This window comes from Lipotes vexillifer, unplaced genomic scaffold (genome assembly GCF_000442215.2).
Source record: "Lipotes vexillifer unplaced genomic scaffold, Lipotes_vexillifer_v1.1 scaffold40, whole genome shotgun sequence".
NCBI classification, from domain to species: Eukaryota; Metazoa; Chordata; class Mammalia; order Artiodactyla; family Lipotidae; genus Lipotes; species Lipotes vexillifer.
In genome coordinates, this window is record NW_006771578.1 from 2,839,255 (window position 1) to 2,864,376 (window position 25,122).

The 25,122-nt window shown below is 38.3% G+C and overlaps 1 protein-coding gene across 3 annotated transcripts in view; it reads left to right on the top strand.

Annotated features, from left to right (window-relative positions):
• Positions 1-25,122, top strand: part of XRN1 (5'-3' exoribonuclease 1) — a 93,209-nt gene that overhangs the window by 50,643 nt on the left and 17,444 nt on the right. For all 3 annotated transcript variants that reach the window (XM_007446951.1, XM_007446949.1, XM_007446950.1), the window contains exons 25-32: positions 247-393; positions 6,562-6,651; positions 7,037-7,172; positions 14,024-14,080; positions 14,220-14,352; positions 16,920-16,989; positions 19,545-19,752; positions 21,295-21,390. In XM_007446951.1, the coding sequence (XP_007447013.1) occupies positions 247-393; positions 6,562-6,651; positions 7,037-7,172; positions 14,024-14,080; positions 14,220-14,352; positions 16,920-16,989; positions 19,545-19,752; positions 21,295-21,390 (937 nt within the window). The remainder of the gene's footprint in view (positions 1-246; positions 394-6,561; positions 6,652-7,036; positions 7,173-14,023; positions 14,081-14,219; positions 14,353-16,919; positions 16,990-19,544; positions 19,753-21,294; positions 21,391-25,122) is intronic.

The following is a 25,122-nucleotide window of genomic DNA, read 5'->3' on the forward strand; positions in this document are numbered from 1 at the left end:
TTCCCTACATTTCCTTATTTCATTCTCCTCTCAATTACATAATCTATTTGTATGCTTTGTTGACTTGGGTTTTGAAGCCTTTCCTCTAGTTTTTCCACTACTGCTACTTTGGAAATAACCATGATAACTAAAATGTAGAAAACCAATCAAGACTAAACTTTTCTAAAAATTGAAAGCAAAGCTTTTTATTCTTTGAACAAAATTTTAAAACTTTTGTGTGTATGTGTGTGTGTGGTTTAAATTCAGCCCTCATGGAGACCATAAAGCAAATGTGGGTTTGAATCTCAAATTCAACAAAAAAAATGAGGAGGTACCTGGATATACTAAGAAAGTTGGAAGTGAATGGATGTATTCATCTGCAGCAGAACAACTTCTTGCAGAGTACTTGGAGAGGTAAGTGCCTAGCAAGATCCTGCTAGGCATCCAAAAACGTAGGAATGTGATAACTATTTTGCCTTGCTGATAAGAAAAATGTTTCCTTTAGTAAAATGTGACATATGTTAATATAAACTTAATTTAGTGTCATGAAGCATCATAGCCACTAGTTACAATAGAGTAGAAAGATACTGTATTTATATTATTCAAAATTAAAAAGGATGATGAGAATTGGCCTCCTTTTAATTAAAAATTTCCTTAACTATCGTAAGTTATTCACTACTCTGCATGTCTGTGTCAGTAGTAAGAGGATTGGTATGGATAAACAAAACAACTCTTGGCATAATGAATTTTCTTAAAACTCCAGCTGGACAATAGATTACTATCCTAGAATCACTGAATTTAATTGCTGAAATAGTCTTAGAAATCAACAAGTCTCAGCTCCTCGTTATAAAAATGAGAAATCTGAGTACCAAGATTTACTGAATTAGTGTCAACGATTCATAGGACATGCTCTACTTCTGATTAGCAATTGAATGTTCTGTCCATTGTTCCACTGGTTTCTAACCTTCTTATATTTGAGGATCCCTGTATTAGTTTCCTAGAGCTGCCTTAACAAAATACCGCAAACTGGTTGGCTTAAAACGACAGAAATTTATTGTCTCACAGTTCTGAACACCAGAGTCCAAAATTAAGATGTTGATAGGGCCATGCCTCCCCTGAAGGTGCTAGGGAAGGACCTGTTCCATACCTGACTCCTAGCTTCCTGTAGCCTCACGAGCTTTGTTCCTTAGCCTATAGATGCATCACCCCAGTCTTCCATCTTCATGTGGTTTTCTCCTTATGTGTCTTCATATCATTTTTTTTTAATTTGAATTTTATTGGAGTATAGTTGATTTACAATGTTGTGTTAGTTTCAGGTGTACAGCAAAGTTATTCAGTTATACATATACATATATTCATTCATTTTTAGATTATTTTCTCTTACAGGTTATCACAGAATATTGAATAGAGTTCAATATCACAGAATATTGAATAGAGTTCCCTGTGCTATACAGTATGTCCTTGTTGGTTATGTATCTTATATAAGTAGTGTGTGTATGTTCATCCCAAGCTCCTGATTTATCCCTCCCTGCCACGTTTCCCCTTTGGTAACCGTAAGTTTGTTTTGTATACCTGTAAGTCTGTTTCTGTTTTGTAAATAAGTATATTTGTATCATTTTTTTAAAAATTAGATTCCACATATGAGTGATATCATATATTTGTCTTTGTCTGACTTGCTTTACTTAGTATGATAATCTCTAGGTCCATCCATGTTGCTGCAAATGGCATTATTTCATTCTTTTTTATAGCTGAGTAATATTCGATTGTACATACATACCACATCTTCTTTATCCATTTCTCTGTTGATGGACATTTAGGTTACTTCCATGTCTTGGCTATTGTAAATAATAGTACTGCAGTGAACATTGGGGTGTATGTGTCTTTTCAGATTATGGTTTTCTCCAGATATATGCCCAGGAGTGGGATTGCTGGGTCATATGGTAGTTCTATTTTTAGTTTTTTAAGGAACCTCTATACTCTTCTCCATAGTTGTTGTTCCAATTTACATTCCCACCAACAGTGTAAGAGGGTTCCCTTTTCTCCACACCCTGTCCAGTGTTTACTGTTTGTGGAATTTTTGCTGATGGCCATTCTGACCCATGTGAGGTAATACCTCATTCTAGTTTTGATTTACGTTTCTCTGATAATTAGCAATTTGAGCATCTTTTCATGTGCTTTTTGGCCATCTTTATGTCTTCTTTGGAAAAATGTCTATTTAGATCTGCCCATTTTTTGATTGGGTTGCTTATTTTTTTGACATAGAGCTGTATGAACTGTTGGTGTATTTTGGAGATTAATCCCTTGTCAGTCGCTTCATTTGAAAATATTTTCTCCCATTCTAAGGGTTGTCTTTTCGTTTTGTTTATGGTTTCCTTTGCTGCATATCATCTTTCCTTTGTTTCTGTCTCTGTGTCCAAATTTCCCCTTTTTATAAGGACACCAGTCATATTGGATTAGGGCCTATCCTAATGACATTTTAGTTTGCTTACTTCTTTTAAAATCCTATTTCAAAATAAAGTCAGATTCTGAGGTACTAGGAGTTGGGACTTCAGTTATGTTTTATGTTGGGGTGGGGGTGGGGGAGACACATTTCAACTGCATATTACCATCTAAAAATTTAGATAATTTCTTCTATTTACCTCCATGTTTCCTTAAAAATGTCATATTTAGACTGCTTTTTCTTGATTTTTCAACTTGACATATGCATTGATTTCATACCATGAATGATGAAGTTTTAGCTTTCTTTTACCAGCCCCACTCCCCATTCCCTTACCTTCCTACACACATGAACACATTTCCCCTCTCATTATAGTTTTATCACAATTTTTTAAATTAAATCTGTTCTTAAGGTTTAGTCGATTAAGGTAAATGTAAATGGTCACCTCTGGATCTTGTAGAGTATTGCATTTCCTTTCTTGTACACAGTTTTGTTCTTTTCTGTGTTGTTTATTCATTTGTTTCTTATCTATGTTCACATAACCAATGTGGCCCCAAACTCTGTGCCATAGCTGGAAAACTTAATACAGTCAAACAGGTCATGTGACCTCTCAGTTCCATTTTCTTCTTGTATACTTCCTCTTAAAACTGTCTTTCTTCCTGCTTCAGTGTGAACTAATTGCTCTCCTGGGCTGTTGTACAGCTTTCATTCAAGTTTCTCTTTACTATCGTCCTAGGAATTTCCTTCACCATTCTTATGCATAGGATTCCTTTATTTCCTGGCTTTCATGCTTTATTCCTTCTGATTTATGTCTCCATTTTGATGGAGCACTTATGCCAGTGGCTTCCTGAGAAAGCTTACATGTCTGGAAATTTCTTTAAACCTCCCTGATACTTGGTTGATAGCTCACCTGGGTCTAGAATCCTAGATTGCAGATTATTTTCCTTCAGAATTTGAAAAGCGCTGCTGCATTCTCATGTTTCCTTTGCTGTCAAGAAGTCTTGTGTTACTCTGATTCTTAATCTTTGTGCATGATCTGTTTTTCATTTTCTGAAACCTTTTTAGAATCTTCCCTTTACCAATACTATTTAATAATGTGAAGATGTGTGCCTTGGAATGGGTCTTTTTTCTTTCATTTTGCTGTTCAGCCCTTTCAAACTTGAAACTGATGCCCTTCCATTCTGAGAAATTTTCTTGTATTATTTCTTTGATAATTTCCTCCTCACCATTTTGTTGTTGTTGTCATTCTCTCTTTCTAGGACTCTTTTTTCTTTTTTTTCTTTTTTTTTTTTGCGGTACGCAGGCTTCTCACTGTTGTGGCCTCTCCCATTGCAGAGCACAGGCTCCGGACGCGCAGGCTCAGCGGCCATGGCCCACGGGCCCAGCCGCTCTGCGGCATGTGGGATCTTCCCGGACCGAGGCACGAACCCGCGTCCCCTGCATCGGCAGGCGGACTCTCAACCACTGCACCACCATGGAAGCCCTAGGACTCCTTTTGATAGATGTTAGACCTTCTGGATTAATTCTCCTAATTTTCTTATCTCTTTTCATCTGTTTTCTGTATTATACTCCTGTTCTACTCTGTGGGAGATTTCTTCAGCTTTAACTTATTTTTTATTTTTATTTAATCATTTTTAATTTCTAGAAGTGTTTCCTTTTTCTCTGGCATTCCTTTTTTTGTAGCATCTTGTTCTTATAATGAATGAAATATCTTATTTCTCTGAAGATAGTAATCTAGATTTTCTTCTATTTTTAATATTTTCTGTTTACTACAAATTGCTTTTTTTTTTTCCTTTTCTGTTTGATTTGATCTCTCCTTTCATGTTAAAGTTTTTTTTTTTTTTTTTGGTCTCATGGTTCTTTAGTGTCTTACCATATTTACTATTCAGTGATTAAAGAGCTGACTGGATGGGCTTCCCTGGTGGCGCAGTGGTTGAGAGTCTGCCTGCCGATGCAGGGGATGCGGGGTCATGCCCCGGGCTGTGAAGATCCCACATGCCGTGGAGCGGCTGGGCCCGTGAGCCATGGCCGCTGAGCCTGCACGTCCGGAGCCTGTGCTCCACAACGAGAGAGGCCACAACAGTGAGAGACCCACGTACCACAAAAAAAAAAAAAAAAAAGCTGACTGGAAATTTAATGTGCTTCAGTGAGGCTTCTCTGGTGGGACTTGGCTGTTTCAGCAGAGCATCTCCAAATATCACTACCTATATGTATATCTTTTCTCTTGAGCTGGGTATTTTTCCCAGAAAGGTATTCTGCAGCCTTTTTCTTGGAGGACAGATATAGAGAACAAAACTGACTTCCAGTGTTCTGGGAATTAACCAGAGAAAGGGGGTCTCATTACATAGTGGATACTGTGGTACACACACCCAGATGTCTCTTCACGACTCAGGACCTATTCCCTGGGCAGCACGAATGCTGCTGTCTCACAGCCCTCAACAGTGAGCCCTCTTCAGGAATTGCCCAACAGAAGAGAACTGCCTCACCTAAAGTTATGTCCCCTTCCCACAACAGCCACACATCCAATACCTCATCAACAAGAAGATGTAAAGGCTCAGCCAACCTGATTGCCCCAGTTCAGGATAAGTCTGAGGAGCCATCCTACTTTGAGATCTCTATGCTACTGGCCAAGGAGTTCATTAAGATTGAACCACAGCCCAACTTCTCCCTGGGCCCAATTCCCCTTCCTTCTTTCCCTTCCACAGGTGTTATTTCCACAGAACACACTAATAAACTTCTTCCATGTTTATCACCATCTCAGAGTCTGCTTCTTAAAGATGTTATACTTCCTAGCCTTCTTCCTAGTGGCATGTTGTATAGTAATATTTTCACTGATCCCTTGTTTTCAGTAGGGCACCTATCCTCTCTTCCTCATGCCCCACCCATCCAGTTTCCTGTGCCTGGATTACCCAAGGCTCGAGCAGCCCCTATTTAGCCTCTCTGAAAGTAAACTGCAGGATTTACGCTGAGGTGGAGGTGACTGCCTAACTGCTTATTATACAAAATTTTCAACTAAAAGCCTGTTAAACCCACCCCATACTGCAGCATCAAAATGTACAGAGCCCATATCTCCTGAGCTTTTGAAGACTTCCACAGTTCACATCAACTTGCTTCTTGTTGACTTCCCACTCTGGTGACTTAGGGTACAGCTTATTCCTGTCTGTCAAGTCAGTTCATAACGTATCTATTCAGTTTTCAGTTTCTAAAATTTTGTTAACTCAACATGTACTATCAGATTCTCTGCTTCTCTCTTCATCTGTCTTTATAGGTCCATGCCCTTTTTTCTACTTTACTATTCTTTTAGCAGGCTGGGAAGGGAGAAGAAATAAGCACATGTGTTCAGTCTGCTACGTGTATTTGAAAGTACTACAGTACACTGTTAGAGAACAATGGAATTTTGAGGAATATCAGAAGAAACTTTTAATGGATTTTCATTTGCTCTTTTGTGGAGTGCTCTAGCTTTATTGTGAAAACTAGAAAATGAACCTGTATACATTATTTTTGTCCATTTATCACCTGTCATTATAGTCTATGAGGGATAGAGTCAGTAATTGAATCATCGTAGTTTCAATTATAAAAATTTCAATTTTAAAAATCATAGTTTAATTATACTTAAGAATTGAATCATTTCTCCCTTATCTTTTTTTGAGGACCTATGAATACTTTCAATCTTTTGGTCTCTATCCCTTATATGTGTACATAATTAGTCCTCAGTATATGTATTTTTTTTTTATAAATAATACACAATGTATTTATTTATTTATTTATTTATGGCTGTGTTGGGTCTTCATTTCTGTGCATGGGCTTTCTCTAGTTGTGGCAAGTGGGGGTCACTCTTCATCGCGGTGCGCAGGCCTCTCACTATCGCGGCCTCTGTTGTTGCGGAGCACAGGCTCCAGACGCGCAGGCTCAGTAATTGTGGCTCACGGGCCCAGTTGCTCCATGGCATGTGGGATCTTCCCAGACCAGGGCTCGAACCTGTGTCGTCTGCATTGGCAGGCAGATTCTCAACCACTGCGCCACCAGGGAAGCCCCTCAGTATATTTAATATATCCCCTTGGGATCCAGAAATTTGATAGGAAGTTTATATGAAATTAGCCGTATTTTTAAAAGCAGTATTTTTGTTTGTTTGTTTGTTCGGCTAGAGCTCCAGAACTGTTTAGTTATATAGCCAAAAATAGCCAAGAGGATGTGTTCTATGAAGACGACATTTGGCCTGGAGAAAATGAGAATGGGTAAGCAAAATTTATGAGATTTATTGCCGCATAGTTCAACTTAGTGGTTCTACTGAAGGGTAGTAGTTAATCAAGAATTTATATTACTCTTGGGGGGAGGGTTTTGTATTGTTTTTTTCTTGCTTTAAGATCTTAATATAATTTTTTATTTCATTTATATCAGTAAAGTACTTTTAAACTAATTTTTGTGTTTTTTTATAATTACTGAGAAATAACATGTCCATGTTTATATTGGATTCATAATTAGCCCCAATTAAGTCGTGTGACTAATTATATATTTGATATCTTTTATAATTCACAGCCCTCAGAAAGTTCATATCAGGCCTTTTATATAAACCCTCAGAAAGTTTCAATTAATGTGAAAAAATTATTGTTTTTAATATAGTGCTGAGAAAGTTCAAGAAATTATTACTTGGCTAAAGGGACATCCTGTCAGTACTTTGTCTCGTTCTTCTTGTGATTTACAAATTCTGGATGCAGCTATTGTTGAGAAAATTGAAGAAGAAGTTGAAAAGTGCAAGGTACTAATTTTTAATAACGAGGATTACTGATGAGATTTGAAGTTAAATGAACTATATGTTATCCTACAAATAATTTATTTGTATTTCAATCAAATAAAACATATACTCAGTGATTCTAAATTATGTCAAAATATTCTGTAATTTAAAAAAATATTCCAGCCTTTTCCAGTGTCCATTAAGTTTGTCTAAATAAATATAAATGCACATCTTTTTTCTTTTGGCCGCAGCCTGTGGCATGTGGGATCTTAGTTCCCCGACCAGGGATCGAACCCATGCCCCTTGCATTGGGAGCATGGAGTCTTAACCACTGGAACACCAGGGAAGTCCCTAAAGCCATAGCATTTAAATTTTATGTCCTTGTAGTGTTCCTAATTTTAAGAATTAATATTTTCTGAGTCTAGTCAATAGAAAGTTTGTGTTTGAGAAATAAGGTTAATTCCCTATTCTTTCCTATTCTAAGTTCTTTAAAAGATACAGTTCATCTTTTTTTATAGAACATAAAAATTATATTTATTTCACTTTTGTTTCCCACTAATAAACTCATTCAGTTACTAAGTATTTTTGAAATCCCACTTAAACTATCCTTTTTTTATGTCTTGATTTTAAAAAGCAGTAACCTGTGTAGGCTTAACTGTTTTATCTGTTTTGATTCCCTATCTTGATGCAATAGAAAATGGGTTGATTTTATTCCTTTTTTTAACTTACAATTTTATTTTTCACATATTTGCCTTTTTATTAAAATGATGTTGCTTTCCTAACACAGTGCTCTCTTGTTTGAACTAATAGCAGAGTAAGTTAAGAACTGATCTCTCACGTCATTTTCCCCCATCCCTCTTTCAGTACTTAAAACCTTAGGTGAGATAGTTAACCTTTCCATGCCTCCATTTCCTGATTGGTAAAATAAGAATAAAATTGTCCTCATATAGTCCTCAAAAGAATTAACTGAGTTAATACATATAAACTCCTAATAATGCCTAGCTATTATTAATGCTTAATAATACTTAGCTATTATTACTTGAATTCTCTTATCACATGCTCAAGAGCTATGAATTCGGTCTGGAAAATCACCACTAGATGACTCTTTAAGAAAAAATGTAAGGCTCAGAGCCAAGAGTTTGATATTTTGAAAGGTTAATGATATTCAGCTGAGGATACAAAGCCTGCATTTCTTTTTAATTGTCTTTCAATGTAAAGTCTATTTGTCCAGTATGGTTTTTGAAATGAGTTTTCCACTTAACAAAAGTTTATAGCTTTAAGCCCTCAAATTTTATTTGAACCCATTTGTATGCAGAGCTCTCTAAAATGTTTTACACATTCTTCCCTTACTTTGCAAACTGAAGATACACATACAAAGTTGTAGTCTATTATTTGATTACAACATTTTTAAAATGTATGTACATATAGGTAAGACAGGACTTTTTTATTAAACCTGTTAATGAGTCAAGAAGGAGCAGTTATGAGTGACTTTTTTTTTCCCTTTTCAGTGTTATAATGTTATTAGGGTAATAAAGAAAAGAAGGAGAAAAAACTAAAAAATGAACATAACATTCTGAGTATAATTTAAACTTTTCTTTTTAATGCAGGGTCATCATTAAAAGTGTTCCTAGTTTTCTTATTGACAGTGGTGCCCATACTCAGCTAATTATCAAAATTACTGGAGGAGCTTTTTAAAAAACATGCATTCTGGATTCCACCCTCAGAGCAGTACTTCTTGAACTTTGCAAATGAATCACTGGGGGATCTTGATAAAACACAGATTCTGATTCAGTAGCTCTAGGATGAGCAGCTCTTGATATTCTGCATTTCTAGCAGGCTCCCAGGTGATCACACTTTCAGTAGTCATTCCCCAGAACTTCTCATTTTAGTAGCTGTGGGTTGGGGCCTATAGTGAAAATGCCCTAGTCTATTAATTTGCCTAATGAGTCAGGTTTGAATGCCATATTTTCTAAGCAATGCTGTAATTATAGTAATAATGCCTAGGGATGTGTCAGATCATATGGGTTGTTTTTTCATATGCAATCCTCCAGGCACAGTTCTTGTGTCTGCTTTTTTAAATTTCTTTAAATCTTTTCTCATATTCTTTTTTCTTGCTATTGTCAGTAGGCACCAGTTGTACTTTATCAGTATTTCTAGTCTGCTATGCCCTGGAAACATAGACACCTTGTCAGTGAGACCTTCACTTTTCACCCTATTTAAAATTTCAGTCTCTCCCCACACTGCTGATCCCCCTTCTCTGCTTTATTTTCCTCTATGCTTTTTATCTTCAAACATGCTATTTTTTCCCCTTAGTTTGTTTCTTGTATGTCTCCCGCAACTAGAATAGAAGAACAGTTCACTGTTCTATCTCCAGTACCCAAATCAATAAATGGCACATAAATAGAACTCAGTAAATATTTATTGATAGATAGAAATGAAATATCTCTATAATAAAAGAAAATAAACTCTGTTTAAAGGCTGGAACATTTTACACTATATAAATACAAGAACTCTAGTACATGGACTCTGTAGCTTAGGGCTGTTTTGTGCCCTTTTGTACTTATGTCCATAAGCTATAGTCTAAAAATAGGTGACTATCATTACAAGTAAACTGCTGCTATTTTTCCTATCAGGTAAGAATTCACTTTTTGAAAATATTTAATGTAAATCGTAGTAATGGATTGCAATGGTTATAAAGTATTCTCACTTTTTTTTTTTACACAGTATATTTTTCCCTGTTAATTTTTTTTAATAGATCTTTATTGGAGTATAATTGCTTCACAATACTATGTTAGTTTCTGTTGTACACCAAAGTGAATCAGCCATATGCATACATATGTCCCCATATCCCCTCCCTCTTGAGCCTCCCTCCCATCCTCCCTATCCCACCCCTCCAGGTCATCTCAAAGCAGCGAGCTGATCTCCCTGTGCTATGCTGCTGCTTCCCACTATGCGTTTTACATTTGGTAGTGTATATATTGTCAATGCTACTCTCACTTCACCCCAGCCTCCCCCTCCCACCCTGTGTCCTTAAGTCCATTCTCTATGTCTACATCTGTATTCCTGCCCTGCAACTAGGTTCATCTGTACCATTTTTTTTTCTAGATTCCATATATATGCATTAGCATACGGTATGTTTTTCTCTTTCTGACTTACTTCACTCTATTGACAGACTCTGGGTGCATCCACCTCACTACAAATAACTCGATTTTGTTTCTTTTTATGGCTGAGTAATATTCCATTGTATATATGTGTCACATCTTCTTTTCTTTTATAAAGTGAAAGGTCGTTTTTTTTTTAATTTATTTATTTTATTTTTGGCTGCATTGGGTCTCTCTTGGGACCCGGGATTTTCTCTAGTTGCAGCGAGTGGGGGCTGCTCTTCATTGTGGTGTGCGTTGTGGTGCGGTGGCTTCTCTTGCTGCGGAGCATGGGCTCTAGGCACGTGGGCTCAGTAGTTGTGGCTCGCGGGGTCTAGAGCGCAGGCTCAGTAGTTGTGGCGCACGGGCTTAGTTGCTCCGCGGCATGTGAGATCTTCCCGGGCCAGGGCTTGAACCCATGTCCCCTGCATTGGTAGGCGGATTCTTAACCACTGTGCCACCAGGGAAGCCCCATAAACATTTATAATTGTTATGTCTTTTTCTTGGATTGATCCTTTGATCATTATGTAGTGTCCCTCCTTATCTCTTGTAACAGTCTTTATTTTAAAGTCTGTTTTATCAGACACAAGTATTGGTACTCCAGCTGTCTTCCGGTTTCCATTTGCATGGATATCTTTTTCCATCCCTTCCCTTTCAGTCTGTATGTGTCCCTAGGTCTGAAGTGGGTCTCTTGTAGACAGCATATATATGGGTCTTGTTTTGGTATCTTTTCAGCCGGTCTGTGTCTTTTGGTTGGGGCATTTAATCCATTTACATTCAAGGTTATTATCAGTATGTATGTTCCTATTACCATTTTCTTAATTGTTTTGTGTTTGTTTTTGTGGGTCTTTTTCTTCTCTTGTGTTTTCCGCCTAGAGAAGTTTCTTTAGCATTTGTTGTAAAGCTGGTTTGGTGGTGCTGAATTCTCTTAGCTTTTGTTTGTCTCAAAAGCTTTTGATTTCTCCATCGAATCTGACTGAGATTCTTGCTGGGTAGAGTAATCTTGGTTGTAGGTTTTTCTCTTTCATCACTTTAAGTATATCCTGCCACTCCCTTCTGGCCTGCAGAGTTTTTGCTGAAAAATCAGCTGGTAACCTTATGGGGATTCCTTTTTATGTTATTTTTTGTTTTTCCCTTGCTGCTTTTAATATTTTTTCTTTGAATTTAATTTTTGTTACTTTGATTAGTATTTATGTGTCTTGGTGTGTTATTCCTAGTGTTTATCCTGTATGAAATTCTCTTTGCTTCCTGGACTTGGGTGACTGTTTCCTTTCCCACGTTAGGGAAATTTTTGACTATAATCTCTTCAAATATTTTCTCAGACCCTTTCTTTTTCTCTTCCTCTTCTGGGACCTCTGTTGTTCCAGAGGTTTCTGAGATTGTCTTCAATTCTTTTCATTCTTTTTTCTTTATTCTGCTCCTTGGCAGTTATTTCCACCATTTTGTCTTCCAGCTCACCTATTTGTTCTTCTGTCTCACTTATTCTGTTACTGATTCCTTCTAGTGTATTTTTCATTTCAGTTATTGTGTTGTTCATCTCTGTTTGTTTGTTCTTTAGTCCTTCTAGATCTTTGTTAAACATTTCTTGTATTTTCTCAATCCATGCCTCCATTCTGGTTCTGAGCTTCTGGATCATCTTTACTATCATTACTCTGAATTCTTTTTCAGGTAAATTGCCTATTTCCTCTTCATTTATTTGGTCTTGTAGGTTTTTACCTTGCTCTTTCGTCTGTGACATATGTTTTTGCCATCTCTCTCTCTCCCTCTTTTTTTTTTTCTTTCTTTAATGAGCGGGATTGTGTTCCTGTCTTACTGGTTGTTTGGCCTGAGGCTTCCAACACTGGAGTTTGTAGGCTGTTGGGTAGAGCTGGGTCTTGGTGCTGAGATGAGGAACTCGTGAGACCTCACTCCAATGAATATTCGCTGGGGTCTGAGGTTCTCTGTCAGTCCAGTGGTTCCGTCAAGGAACTCCCACCACAGGAGCTTCAGCCCGACCCCTGGCTCGTGAACCAAGATCCTGCAAGCCAAATAGGGTGGCAAAAAAAAAAAGAGAGAGAGAACAATAACAAAGTAAAAGGTAAAATTAGACTAGGAAGCTAACAGATATGTTAGAAAGAATATAAAAATAAAAATACAGATGAATCAACAACTGGAAGGTACAACAGTACAATTGTAAAAAGGAGGCAGAGGGAAAAGGGGGGGTAAAAAAGGCAGGGGTGGAGGCCTTGGCTGTGGAGGACGGGGCCTAAGCAAGGGCAAGGTTTGGGCGGTGGGTGGGGCCTGTGCTCAGGACCCACAGGGCCGGAAAAGGCCCTCAGGGCTGTGGGGGGTGGGGGGTGGGGCTTAGGCTCAAGGGACCAGGAGGGACCCAGGCGTACCCCCCACCCCTGGTCTCAGAGGGCAGGGGCCTCACCTGGGAGCCCAGCAGGCTCCCTGAGCCTGATTGGGAGGGGCAAACTCCCTCTGCTCCCCTCCCACTCCTCCTGGAGGGCCCCTCCCGCCTGCCTCGCCTCATCTCCCCAGCCTCCCTCCTGTGCCCCCACAGCCTGGAGGGGGCTTTGGAGAGCAGGGTCCAGCCTGGGAGCTCAGCAGGCTCCCTGTGCCTGCATGGGTGGGGCAAACACCCTCTGCTCCTCTCCCACTACTCCCAGAGAGCCCCTCCCACCTGCCTATCCTGCTCTCCCCAGCCTCCCTCCTATGCCTCTAGGACCCACGTGGCCTGAAGCAGGCATTGGTTGGGGGGCTACCGGCCCGGGAGCTCAGCAGGCTCCCTGGGCCAGAGTGGGCCTCGCCCTCTGCTCCTTTCCCGCTCCTCCTGGAGGGCCCCTCCTGCCTGCCTCTCCTGATCTCCCTGGCCTCAGGGGCGCCTATCCTGTCTGGCCTCCACTTCTCCTCCCCCCGAGTTCCCCCATGTCCTACCAGTTCATTTGGGGGTTCCTGCCACCTCCTTGGGCGTCAGGGTCCCCCACCAGTGGCCGGCAGGCACCCTAGTTGTGGGGCGATGCTAACTTGGCATCTTCCCACACTGCCATCTTGACTCCTAGTCTCACATTTTTATTAGGTAGAACAGGTAATATTATTTCCATCTTACAGTTTGAAGGAAGCTGGTGCTTAAGTGTGAGGTCACAGAATTAACAAGTAGCAAATAGAGGAGAAAACTCTTCTTCCAGCATTTTTAGATAGTCAAAATTTAAACACCAAAGCCAGTTTCCAAAAGCAAAGACTTTGTATGAATGTTACCTTAATTTTTATAAGTAGACACAAAACCCAAAGTATTGGCATAGATCAATACTTTATACCTGTTTTTCCTTTACTATTAATCTTTATTGACCATTATATACAATTCTTCTTAGGATACAAAAGCATTTGAATAGGATAGCATTTACATAAAGTTCAAAACTGACAAGTATAATCTTAGTGTTAGAAATAAGGTTACATTGGGGAGGGGTAGTAACTGGAAGACAATACAAGGGTTCCCTATTTTTAATTTCTTTTTTCAGAGTCTTTTATGTTGTGCTTAGTAGTGTTCTGTTTCTTGAACTGTGTGTGGATATACATACATATGCTCATACTATAAAAATTTGTCAGATTTTATACTTAAGTTTGCATTTTTCTATATGTCTTATATATCAACTAATTTCTTTTGGCTCTTTAACATTTAGGCATGTCCAAATACTGAATAATAATTTTAAATTTTAATATTTTAAAAATATTTTCAATTTCTTCTTTCCTCAGCAAAGAAAGAATAATAAGAAGGTTCGAGTGACAGTGAAGCCCCATTTGCTATACAGAGTAAGTTTCCTGTCGGAGAATTCAAAGTTGTTGTTTTTGCTTTGAAAGTATCAGAGGAACAAAATGTTTTCAATACATTAGTAGAAAAACTTCTTAAAATTAGAGTTAATAATAATAATTAAATCTTTCTTCTCTTCAGCCTTTAGAACAGCAACATGGAGTCATTCCTGATCGGGATGCAGAATTTCGTCTCTTTGACCGAGTTGTAAATGTGAGAGAGAACTTTTCCGTTCCAGTTGGCCTTCGGGGCACCATCATAGGAATTAAAGGGGGTAATAACTCAATATTTGACGTGTCTCCAACTGCGTTTATATTGTAGAGTGAAACACAAACTTGTGTGTCTTATATGTAAGCAGTAAGCAACTATAAATCAGGAAAAACACTAAATCCTTTTATGTTTTAGTTAAGTTTTTCCCAGCTTTAGGTTTTCAGAGAAAATTCTTCTTCTCTATCTTGTGTAATCATCTGGGAAGTGATTAAAACGTGGGGAAGTTGAGGAAGGGCTGCTGAAAAATTTGGTAGCTTATGTGTAGCACATTAAAATTATCTAAAACCTTAGAATACATACTTGTGTTTTCATGAAACTAAGAGAAACATTTCATCGGGCTTCATCTAACCTTGTTCAGGGCTTTACCTTAATTGTCATTGTAATCTCTTGATATCTGTGGAGAAATAAACAAACATGATGCATCAGCTTATTTGTGGTTAAAAGATTTGCATATTTATTTGAATTTTATGAATACAACTAGATATTGTATGTAAAACAGACCTATCAATCTGTTGCATAACAATGTGCATATAGTTAACACTACAATACTATACATTTAAAAATGGTTACAATGATAAATTTTATATTATATGTTTTTTACAAAAAAAGAAAAATGAGAGTATGGAAAGAAAAGGGAAGAATTAGCTAAGGATCTAAAAATGCCTCAAAGGGATGCCTGGAGTGAGTAGCTTTGCAACATAGATTCCAAAAAAAGTCAACCCAACATGAAGCAGCAAATCAGGTACCTAGAGGTCAGAGCGCTGGCAGCACTGTCCCTCCGTATCCCAGGCACTCAGCCTTGGTCTCACTGGCAGAAAGAAGGAAGAGCAGACAGGCCATGAGCCTAAGAGAGCTGCTTATTTATTGCCAACAGTGTGCCCGGCACTTTTACATTTTACATTTAACCCTCCCAACCACCTGAGAGGGAGATATTATTTCCTTGGCTAAGAGTTTAAGTGACTTGCCCAAATTTACACAAATAAGTGGCAGAGCTGGGATTTGAACTCTGTGCCCTGTTTCTTTTCTAACTTTGAGCAGTGGTTCTCCACATTTGCACATCTTCTTGGGGTCTGCCTCTAAAAAGAGAATTTTCTTCCCTGATTTTTCTTTGAATTTTTTTGGATACATTTCTGGTGCTGAAAATGGAGGCAGGAAGGTTAAGTAGGTTAAGCCCAGGCTAAGTATGGTAAAGGTCAGATGGGTGCAATGAAGCAACCCTCCTGCTGCTATCTGTTCAGCCTCAGGCATTGGCAGTTCAAATGTTGAGCTTATTGGATTGTACTCTAATTAGATTGTCTTGAAAAAGCCTTAGGACTCTGATAACACAGAAGTTTCCTTTCTTCTGTCAACCCCTATCAGTAGTAGTGACCACTTGGAATTTTGTCTTGACAAAAATTTTGCACCTACTGAGTGGAAAAAGCTCTGTCATTGATTAACCATGTCTGCCATGGACATGGAACATAAAGGGAAATACTTGTCTTACTGCCTTCAGCTGATACCTCATCTCTGTTGTCATCTCCACCAAATAATCTTTTGAGTAAGTGGCTTCTCCCTCAGACAGGAAACAGAAACTTAGAAAGTGGACCTTAAGCCTTCAGAGGAGAAACTCCTGCCTCCCATTGAGCCCCACTTTCTTGGGTTGAGCCCCACTTTCTTGGGTTTAGATTTTAGGTAAAAGTGTCAGGTGAAAGGTACAGCCAGATGAGGGAGAATGAGTTAGCTCTGCAGGCCTGGTTTCATTTGGGCAATGAGGGACCAAAAATGAGGGACACATCCCCCAACCCCTAACATAGTATCAGGTATGGTATTAGCGTTCTCCTGAGAAACAGAACCAATAGCATGGAAAGGGGTGGGGATAGAGATGGGGAGAGAGAGAGAGAGAGAGTCAATTCTGAAGTTATGTGATAGACTCTATTATTAATTTGGGCTTAGAATTCAAATATTATTATAGTTAATTATTTCACTTTATCTTGGCATTTTAGTAAATTTAAACTTTCCAGTTATATCCCATCATCCTCTCTGCCAAAATTTATTCTTTTCTGTTCCTCCTTAAGTTTACTGCACCACAGTCTTTCTCACGTGTCTCATGTCTCAGTCATGCCATCCATTATCTACCAAGTCATCTCAGCCAGAACTTTGGAGTATCTTTGACATCTCTGTTCTTTTTGTCTACACAGGTCACAAACTCCTGCCAGTTCTATCTAGTAGTATATCCGTTCTCTCCATTCTGTTCCTTTCGTTACTGCCGTGTCTTCAAATCTTCATTTCCTTTGTCTGATTGTAAGACCTTCTAAACTGCAAATTCCAAAGTTATCTCTTATTAACTCTCTTTTTATGAATAATTTCCAACATACACCAAAACAGAGAGAAAAATATAATTAATTCTCACAGCATCTAATTTAAAATAGTATTATTTTACTTTAAGTTAATACCAGTAAGGTAATCTGTGAGCTTATTTTCTTTTCATTCACTTTCTGTATTGAAAGTTGTAATGCTTCTTATACCCCAAAAACTTAAATGCTGATTTTTCTTTTATCATATGATTTTTCAGTCTCTCTCTTTTTTAAACAGCTAATAGAGAAGCTGATGTACTATTTGAAGTGTTATTTGATGAAGAATTTCCTGGAGGTTTAACAATAAGGTTTGTATTTCCAGATGACAATTATACTTTGTAAATATGCCCATGTGGCCAATAACTACATTACTTGTTTATTTGTCCACAATTTCAGTTCCTGGTATGTACAAGACGTCATACTTGCTACCAGGAGTGTAACAGTGAATAAGACAGACATGGTTTCTACCCTCATGGAACTTTCATTTTAGAAGTGGGGGGATACATTGGGTTGGCCAAAAAGTTCGCTCGGGTTTTTGGTAAAATGGTACCAAAAACCCGAACGAACTTTTTGGCCAACCCAATAATTAACTTACTACAATATTAATTTTTTAATTAAGATGTGACAAGTGCTGGGAAGAAGTATTTCAGGTGTCTATAAGAGTGTGATCTGTCCTGAGAGTTCTAGAAAGGCTTTCTTTAAGCAGTGACATTTAAAATGGGACATGAAGAATAGGTAAGTAGAGGAAGAGTGACAAGTGGTCAGGAAGAAAGAATAGCATATGCAACAGAGGACATTTTCACTCATTTAAAAACTGAAAGAATGCAGGTGTGTCAACTTCAGCAACTGTGTAAGATTAGAGTAAGGACCACACTGTGCAGGAACTGGTAAGCCACTTTCAGGACATGCTAAGGATCTTGGTATCTTGGTCTTTATCATTAAAGCCATGTGAAGCCATCAAAATCAGAAATGTGACATGATCAGATTTGCATTTTTTTATGGTTAAATAACTTGAGGGATAGAAATGTTCTTTGAATTGAGTGACATTTTAAGTCTTTGTCATTTGTTTTAGTGGAGTTGTGGGTGCTCAAGCTAGATTGGGTTGGTTTGAGGAGTGAATGGCAGGTGTAACATGGGAGGCAAGAAACTGAGCTGACCCTTGAGAAGTTTGACCATGAAGGGGAGAAGATAACTGGGGGTGAGCAGGTTTAAAGGAAGAGGATTGGATTGTTTGTTTTTAATTTAACATGGCCGAGACTTGTTCAGATCTATTTTGGGGAGCATTAATAGCAAGTTTAAAATTATAGGAAAAAGTTCATGTTAGAATGAGAGGTGCCATGGAATATTAGAAAGTGTGGGCTCTTTCACTTAACCTTTGTGTTACCTTAGGTAGGTTAGTTAAAAGCATTCTGACCCTCAATTCCTCTCATCTGTAATGAAGATGTGCACTTCATTAGGTGATTGTGAGGGTTAAATGAAATCCTTTCCAGTTTCCCTTTCTCCCTTCTAAACACCAACTGGAAAACTGAACTGAAGTTAGCTTAGTTCCTTTTTCTCCTCTGTTTTGATTAGTGGTAAAGTAAAAAATTAATTACTCTTATTTAGCCTAATTGCATAAAATCACAATCTTCAGTCCTTACGAGTAGTGATCACATTCAGAATACTATTATTGTTTTGCAACTTGAATGTGCCTATTACCCAAAGACTTTACTGTCTGCACTCTTTTTTTTTTTTTTTTTTTGCGGTACGTGGGGCTCTCACTGCTGTGGCCTCTCCCGTTGCGGAGCACAGGCTCTGGACACGCAGGCTCAGCTGCCATGGCTCATGGGCCCAGCTGCTCCGCAGCATGTGGGACCCTCCCAGACCGGGGCACAAACCCCCGTTCCCTGCATCGGCAGGCGGACTCTCAACCACTGCGCCACCAGGGAAGCCCTACTGTCAGCAGCAGGGTCTGGATCCCATATCTGATTTTATTTTTCATGAAAATGTTTGATTACCAATAACTCTAGGCAAAATAACTTTGAAATATATTTTTAAGATGATTAACTTTTTTCTCAGGGTTTTTTTTCCTCTCCTAGATAGAGACACTGGATTTCTTGACTGACTGAGAGCTGTGTAAAAGATTACATGCCTGCAATATATTCATTTCTATAATGCAGACTCTTAAACTATAGTTCTCACAAAAATATTTTCTAGAAATCTTACAAAGATTTCTCATGAAGGAATTCTACTTCCCCATGATCTCAGAATATAAGAAAATTACTTTCTAAAGAGGTGATAGAGTTGAAAACTTTTGTCCAGAGAAGGCTTATTTTAATATCTAAACACTTTTATCAAGGCCAGGAAGGAAGGAAATTGCAAATACTTGTCTCTTAGCCTTCCCAGTTCTGGACCATTAAGATGGGAAGATGAGGATAAAAAGAGCTGGACTCAACAATTGATCAGGAGACAAGTGATCAAAGCTAACATTTGCCCTGTTGCATAGGTAGAGCCACACTAGCTCCACACGGGGTAGCTTCATAACCTTTTAAAGAAGTTTGACATTTAATTCATGAATTTTTGGTTAACTCAGCTATTATGTTGCAAGCCTTCTGAGGACAAACTAACACACACACACCCCTACACACACAACTATACCTCTAGAACATTTTCCCCCCCACTTAGTAGCACTGAATACTCTATTCAGAAAGTTTTCAGAAATCTTATAAATTGAGATCTTTCTATGATTTCAAGTTCCTCTACTGAATTTAAAAGTAATATTTCTTAATTTGGATTACGGACTGTCCACCCCAAAATTATTTGATTCTTTTAGCTCCCTTTAGTATTAGTTTCCTCTGACCCTGATAAAACTTTTTACTTTTAGGTGCTCACCTGGTAGAGGTTATCGACTGCCAACAAGTGCCTTGGTGAACCTTTCTCATGGGAGTCGCTCTGAAACAGGAAATCAGAAGTTGACAGCCATTGTGAAACCACAGCCAGCTGTGAATCACTATAGCTCAAGTTCATCAATTTCATCTGGGCATTTGGGAGGTCTGAACCATTCCCCTCAATCACTTTTTGTTCCTACTCAAGTAAGACTTTTATTTAAATAATGATCTTGAAAATATCTGTTTTCTCTTTGTATATTTACTTGGTAGACTAACACTTATTTTGTCTTATATCACCCAAATGTCCTATGTTATCTCCTACAAAATGACATTAATTTGAAAGGTAAGGGAGAGGACTATATCATGTTTATCAAAAGCAATTTTCAAATTCCCACCATATAACTCATGGGTGATTTCCTTTATTTCATATTCCTGAGGGCAAAACTTGAATTGTTTTGTGTGAGTTACTTAACTTTATTTAATTCCATGGCCCCAAATTTTAACCAAACTTTTTGTTTTGTTTGTTTTGTTTTGTTTTTAAACATCTTTATTGGAGTATAATTGCTTTACATTGTTGTGTTAGTTGCTGCTGTATAACAAAGTGAGTCAGCTATACGTATACATATATCCCCATACATCCTCATATCTCCTCCCTCTTGCGAGACGTCTCCCTCCCACCCTCCCTATCCCACCCCATCACAAAGCACTGAGCTGATCTCCCTGTGCTATGTAGCTGCTTCCCACTAGCTATCTATTTTACATTTAACCAAACTTTTTAATCCAAATAGCACATATTTATTATAGACTAATTAGAAAACAGATAAGTAGATGATAACAAAGGAAGCAAGCAAAAATCCCCTCAAATCTCATAGGTAATCACCACTGTCAAATTTTGGTGCATATTTTTCTAGATTTTTAATTTGCATGAAATCAGTTGTCCATAAGTAATAGCTGATTTTTTTAATCAGATTATTTTTGTGTAAGATAAAAAAATTTTTAATTTTTTTTAAATTTTATTTATCTTTGGCTGCATTGGGTCTTCGTTGCTGCACGTAGGCTTTCTCTAGTTGCAGCGAGTGGGGGCTACTTTGTTGTGGTGTGCAGCCTTCTCATTGCAGTGGCTTTTCTTGTTGCGGAGCACAGGCTCTAGGTTCACGGGCTTCAGTTACAGCATGCGGGCCCTAGAGCATGCGGTCTTCAGTAGTTGTGGTGCGTGGGCTCAATAGTTGCGATGCATGGGCTCTAGAGCACAGGCTTAGTAGTTGTGGTGCACGGGTTTGGTTGCTCCACGGCATGTGGGATCTTCCTGGACCAGGGATCGAACCTGTGTCCCCTGCATTGGAGGTGGATTCTTAACCACTGAGCCACCAGGAAAGTCCCCAAAAAATTTTAAATAAATATTATTAAATGTTAGCTTGAATAAGATAATATGCCAGTAGACTGGAAGACCAAAAAAAATCTTTTGGTGGGATATTGATTCAGTATAATCTTTTATAGCATTTGATATGCTTTAAATATTTTTTAATAACCAATTACATCTGTAGAAGAACATTTTCACTCCAGCAGTATACTTTTATGGTTACTATACTGAGCTCCAGAAAAAAAGAACTGAGATAACAGATAATGAAATTTAAATATCCTATCTACTGCTACGTAGCTTTAATAAATAAATTATTTGATTTTTAGTCTGAATCTTTATTTTTTCATGTTTCAGTTTTCCTTAAGAAGTTTTTTGTACTTTCCCAGGTACCTGCTAAAGATGATGATGAATTTTGCAACATTTGGCAATCCTTACAGGGATCTGGAAAGGTTCAACACTTTCAGCCACCTCTACAAGAGAAGGTTAGTATACCTTGCTTGATGGACATTTAATTTTTTTTAATTTATTTTATATTTCTATTTTAGGTATGCAGTGATTAATTTTCCTCCTGAAATCTCATAAAATAGAAATAACACTTTGATCTTGAATTTTCATAGTTCTCTTAGGCTACATGTGTTTTTGGACTAATGAGTAAGAATGTAGACAATTTTTCTTTTTAATAAAGGCTTTAATGGCACTCATTAACTTATTCACTTCCACTTGAATATATAGCTCTATGCTGGCAGTTGGTTGTCTTAAATGTGAATGAGCAAATTCACATTCCTTGATAGAGTTTAAGAAGAGGAAAGAAATTCTGCTAAAAGAGTAGACTCAGGCACCAAAAAAAAAAGGAAAAAGAAAAGGAATGAATTCCTACTACATTTTTTGCTAATTACTAACCTACCTTCTCAGCTTAGGTCAAAAAGGAATGTCCTCTCAGGTTTATAAACCAGTAGCCTGCACCATGAGGGCCTAATTTATTCTAATGTCCTCCCGTGATGGTGGCATCATCAGTGCTAGCGAGGGGAAAATAGCAAAGGGAATGTTCGTAAAGTAAACATGAAACGTGAGAGTAACAACAACACTGTAAGTCAACTGTACTTCAGTTTTTAAATAAATAATAATAAAGTGGGAAAAATAATCTAAACAAAGTAAAAATAAAAAAGTGAGAGTTACAACGCACAGGTCACTTCTGCCAATATGCTATTTTAAGTTTTCCTTAGATCATTCATAAATCTTTCTACATAAATGTAATCCATGACCAGATTTTTTAACCCTCTTTTCCTCTCTTATTTATTTAATATGGCTAATTCCTCAAGAGTGCTTTTTTATCATTCATTCATTCAACATGTATTTATTAAGTGCCTACCATGTGCCAGGCATTGTTCTATGCACTGAGAATATAGCTGCAAACAAAACAAAAACCCTGGCTCTCATACAGTTAGTACTGTAGGGAGGAAAGGATAATAAATAAGACCCCCCAAAAATGGTGTATTAGATGATGATATAAGTTTGAGAAAAATTGCAGGGAAGCAGGATAGGGAATTTTGGGGAGGGGGAAGGCAAGGTTTTGCAGGGTTTTTGTTTTTGTTTTCTTGTTGTTGGTTTTTTAGGGGGTTTCTTGTTCTTGTTTTTTTGCTTTGTTGATTTGTTTGTTTCCTGGTTTGGGTTTTTTTTTAAATTTTGGTTGTGCTGGGTCTTGGTTGCAGCAGGCAGGCTCCTTAGTTGCGGCTCATCACCTCCTTAGTTGCAGCAGGTGGGCACCTTAGTTGCAGCTCATCAGCTCCTTAGTTGCGGCACATGGGCTTCTGAGTTGCAGCAGGCAGTTTCCTTAGTTGCAGCTCACGAGCTCCTTAGTTGCGATTTACTGGCTTCTTAGTTGCAGCACACGGACTCCTTAGTTGTGGCATGCGAACTCTAAGTTGCAGCATGCATGTGGGATCTAGTTCCCTGACCAGGGATCAAACCCGGACCCCCTGCATTGGGAGTGTGGAGTCTTAACCACTGCTCCACCAGGGAAATGCCCTGCAGTTTTAAGTGGAATGTTCAGGTAACATTTGAGCAAAGATTTGAACGAAATGAGGAGTAGATATACAGATATCTGAGGGGAGAGTATTTAAGACAAAGTCAAAGGCCCTGTTGGGGGTGGTGATCCCTGGCATACACAAGGATGAGAAGACCATTTGGCTGAATCAGTAGGGTGAGTTGTAGGAAATGTAATTAGAGAGGTAAGAGATTGATACTATGTAGGACCTCCTGGACCATTATAAGGACATTGGCTTTTTACTCAGTGAGATAGGGAATCAGCAGAGGGTTTTGCAAAGCAGAGTGACATGATTTGACTTATATTTTAATAGTATCACTCTGCCTGCTATCTTGAGAATAGAATGTAGAGGAACCAAGGTGGAAACAGAGACTAGTTCAGAGACTACTGAAATCATCAAGATAGAGTTGATATTGACTTGGACCAGGGTAGTAGGACCCTGTGAAAAGTAGTCAAATTCTAAACATATTTGGAAGGGATTTCCAGCTGATGATGAATTGGATATGCGGGTAAAAGAGAAAGAATGTGTTAAAGGACATGACTCTTAAGGTCTGGATAGAGGGGCTATTAACTGAGATGGGAAAGACTGCAGATCTGGTAGGTTTGTGGGGGAAGATCAGGAGTTCAATTTTGGTAAGTTTGAGATGTATACTAAACATTTAAGAAGAGTTTTTGGAGTATTTGAGTGGAGATGTAGAGTTGGACATTGAGTCTCAAGGTCATCAGTGTTGTCCAGGCTGGAGAGAGAAATTTGGGAATCATTATATACATATACATATACATATATATATATATATATATATACACCCACATATATACATATATGTGTGTATATGTGCACATGTGTGTGTGCATATATGTGTATATATCTATATTTATCTATATCCAAGAAAGTGGATAGGTAGAAAAAAAGTTCAACAACTTAGCCTTAGAGCATTCCATCCTTCAAGAGTCAGTGAGACTAGGTGGAACTAACAAAGAAGACTGAGAAGGAATGGCTGGTGACGGGAAGAAAACCAGGGAAGGGTGGTTTCTAGATGCCACGTGAAGAACAGATGTCAGAGAGAACAGAGTAATAACCTGTGTCAAACGCTGCTGATGGATCAATTAAGATGAAAACTGAGAATTGACTACGCACAGAATTTAGCACACGAAGGCCATTGGGAACCTTGACAAGAACAGTTTCATTTAAGTGATAGGAGCGAAATACTGATTTGAGTGGGTTTAAGAGAAAAGAGGAAGAGAGAAATTGGAGGCAGCAAATATGGGTAATTCTTTCAAGGAGTTTTGCTCTAAGAGAAAACATTACCCCGAGCCTCTCCTCTTTCCTTTCCCTATTTGTTCAGGTTCTTTGTTAACCTCTGTTCTTCCAGCCTTTCACTGGGGGCTGTTCCCTGAAACGCAACAGTTTTCTTTTCCCTTTTGCCTTATTCCTTGACTGGTGACTTTGGGTCTTACTTCTCTGCTAATTACCGCTTAATCTATGTCTCTAATTCCAACCTCTCAATCAAGGTCTAACCCAATATCTCCAACTTTCTAGAAGACAGATATAGATGGATGCTCCGCCATCACCTCAACTTCAAGATATCTCACAACTGACCTCATCTAAAGCCTCTTCTCTTATCCTTATTTTCTAACACAACCATTTACTCAGGCATATAATCTGAAAAGCATGAAGTCAAAAAATTTTTGCTTCTTCTCTCTAATATTTTTTGCATTGAGTCCCCAAATCTTTATACCCCTTCTCAGTTTTTACAACTGGACCTTAAATTGTCATCCCAGCCCTAGATTAACCTCCTATCTGTGCTTCCTATTTCTTATGTCTTTCCTTTCTAGTCCTTCCTACATAGTACTTCCTACCTAATCTTTCCTAAAGAGCCTTTCACCATTGTTGCTTAATCATGGCATAATTGAGCAACGTATCTAATAATTAATAAGGACTCCTGCTTTTGAACTCAGTTTATGCCCTGTGGCAGTGTAGTGAAGATAAATCTGGTATTAGACTCGGAATCAGGAAATCAGGTTTTGTGCCTCAAGTTGCACAAATCTGATTTCCCTGGGCTTCTGTGGCCTCGTGTATAAAATTAAGGCTTGGACTTAGATGAACTCTGAGGTCTTTTGCAGCCCTCAAATAGTGTTGTTCAAATACTCTAGAATGTATAGGGCTTCC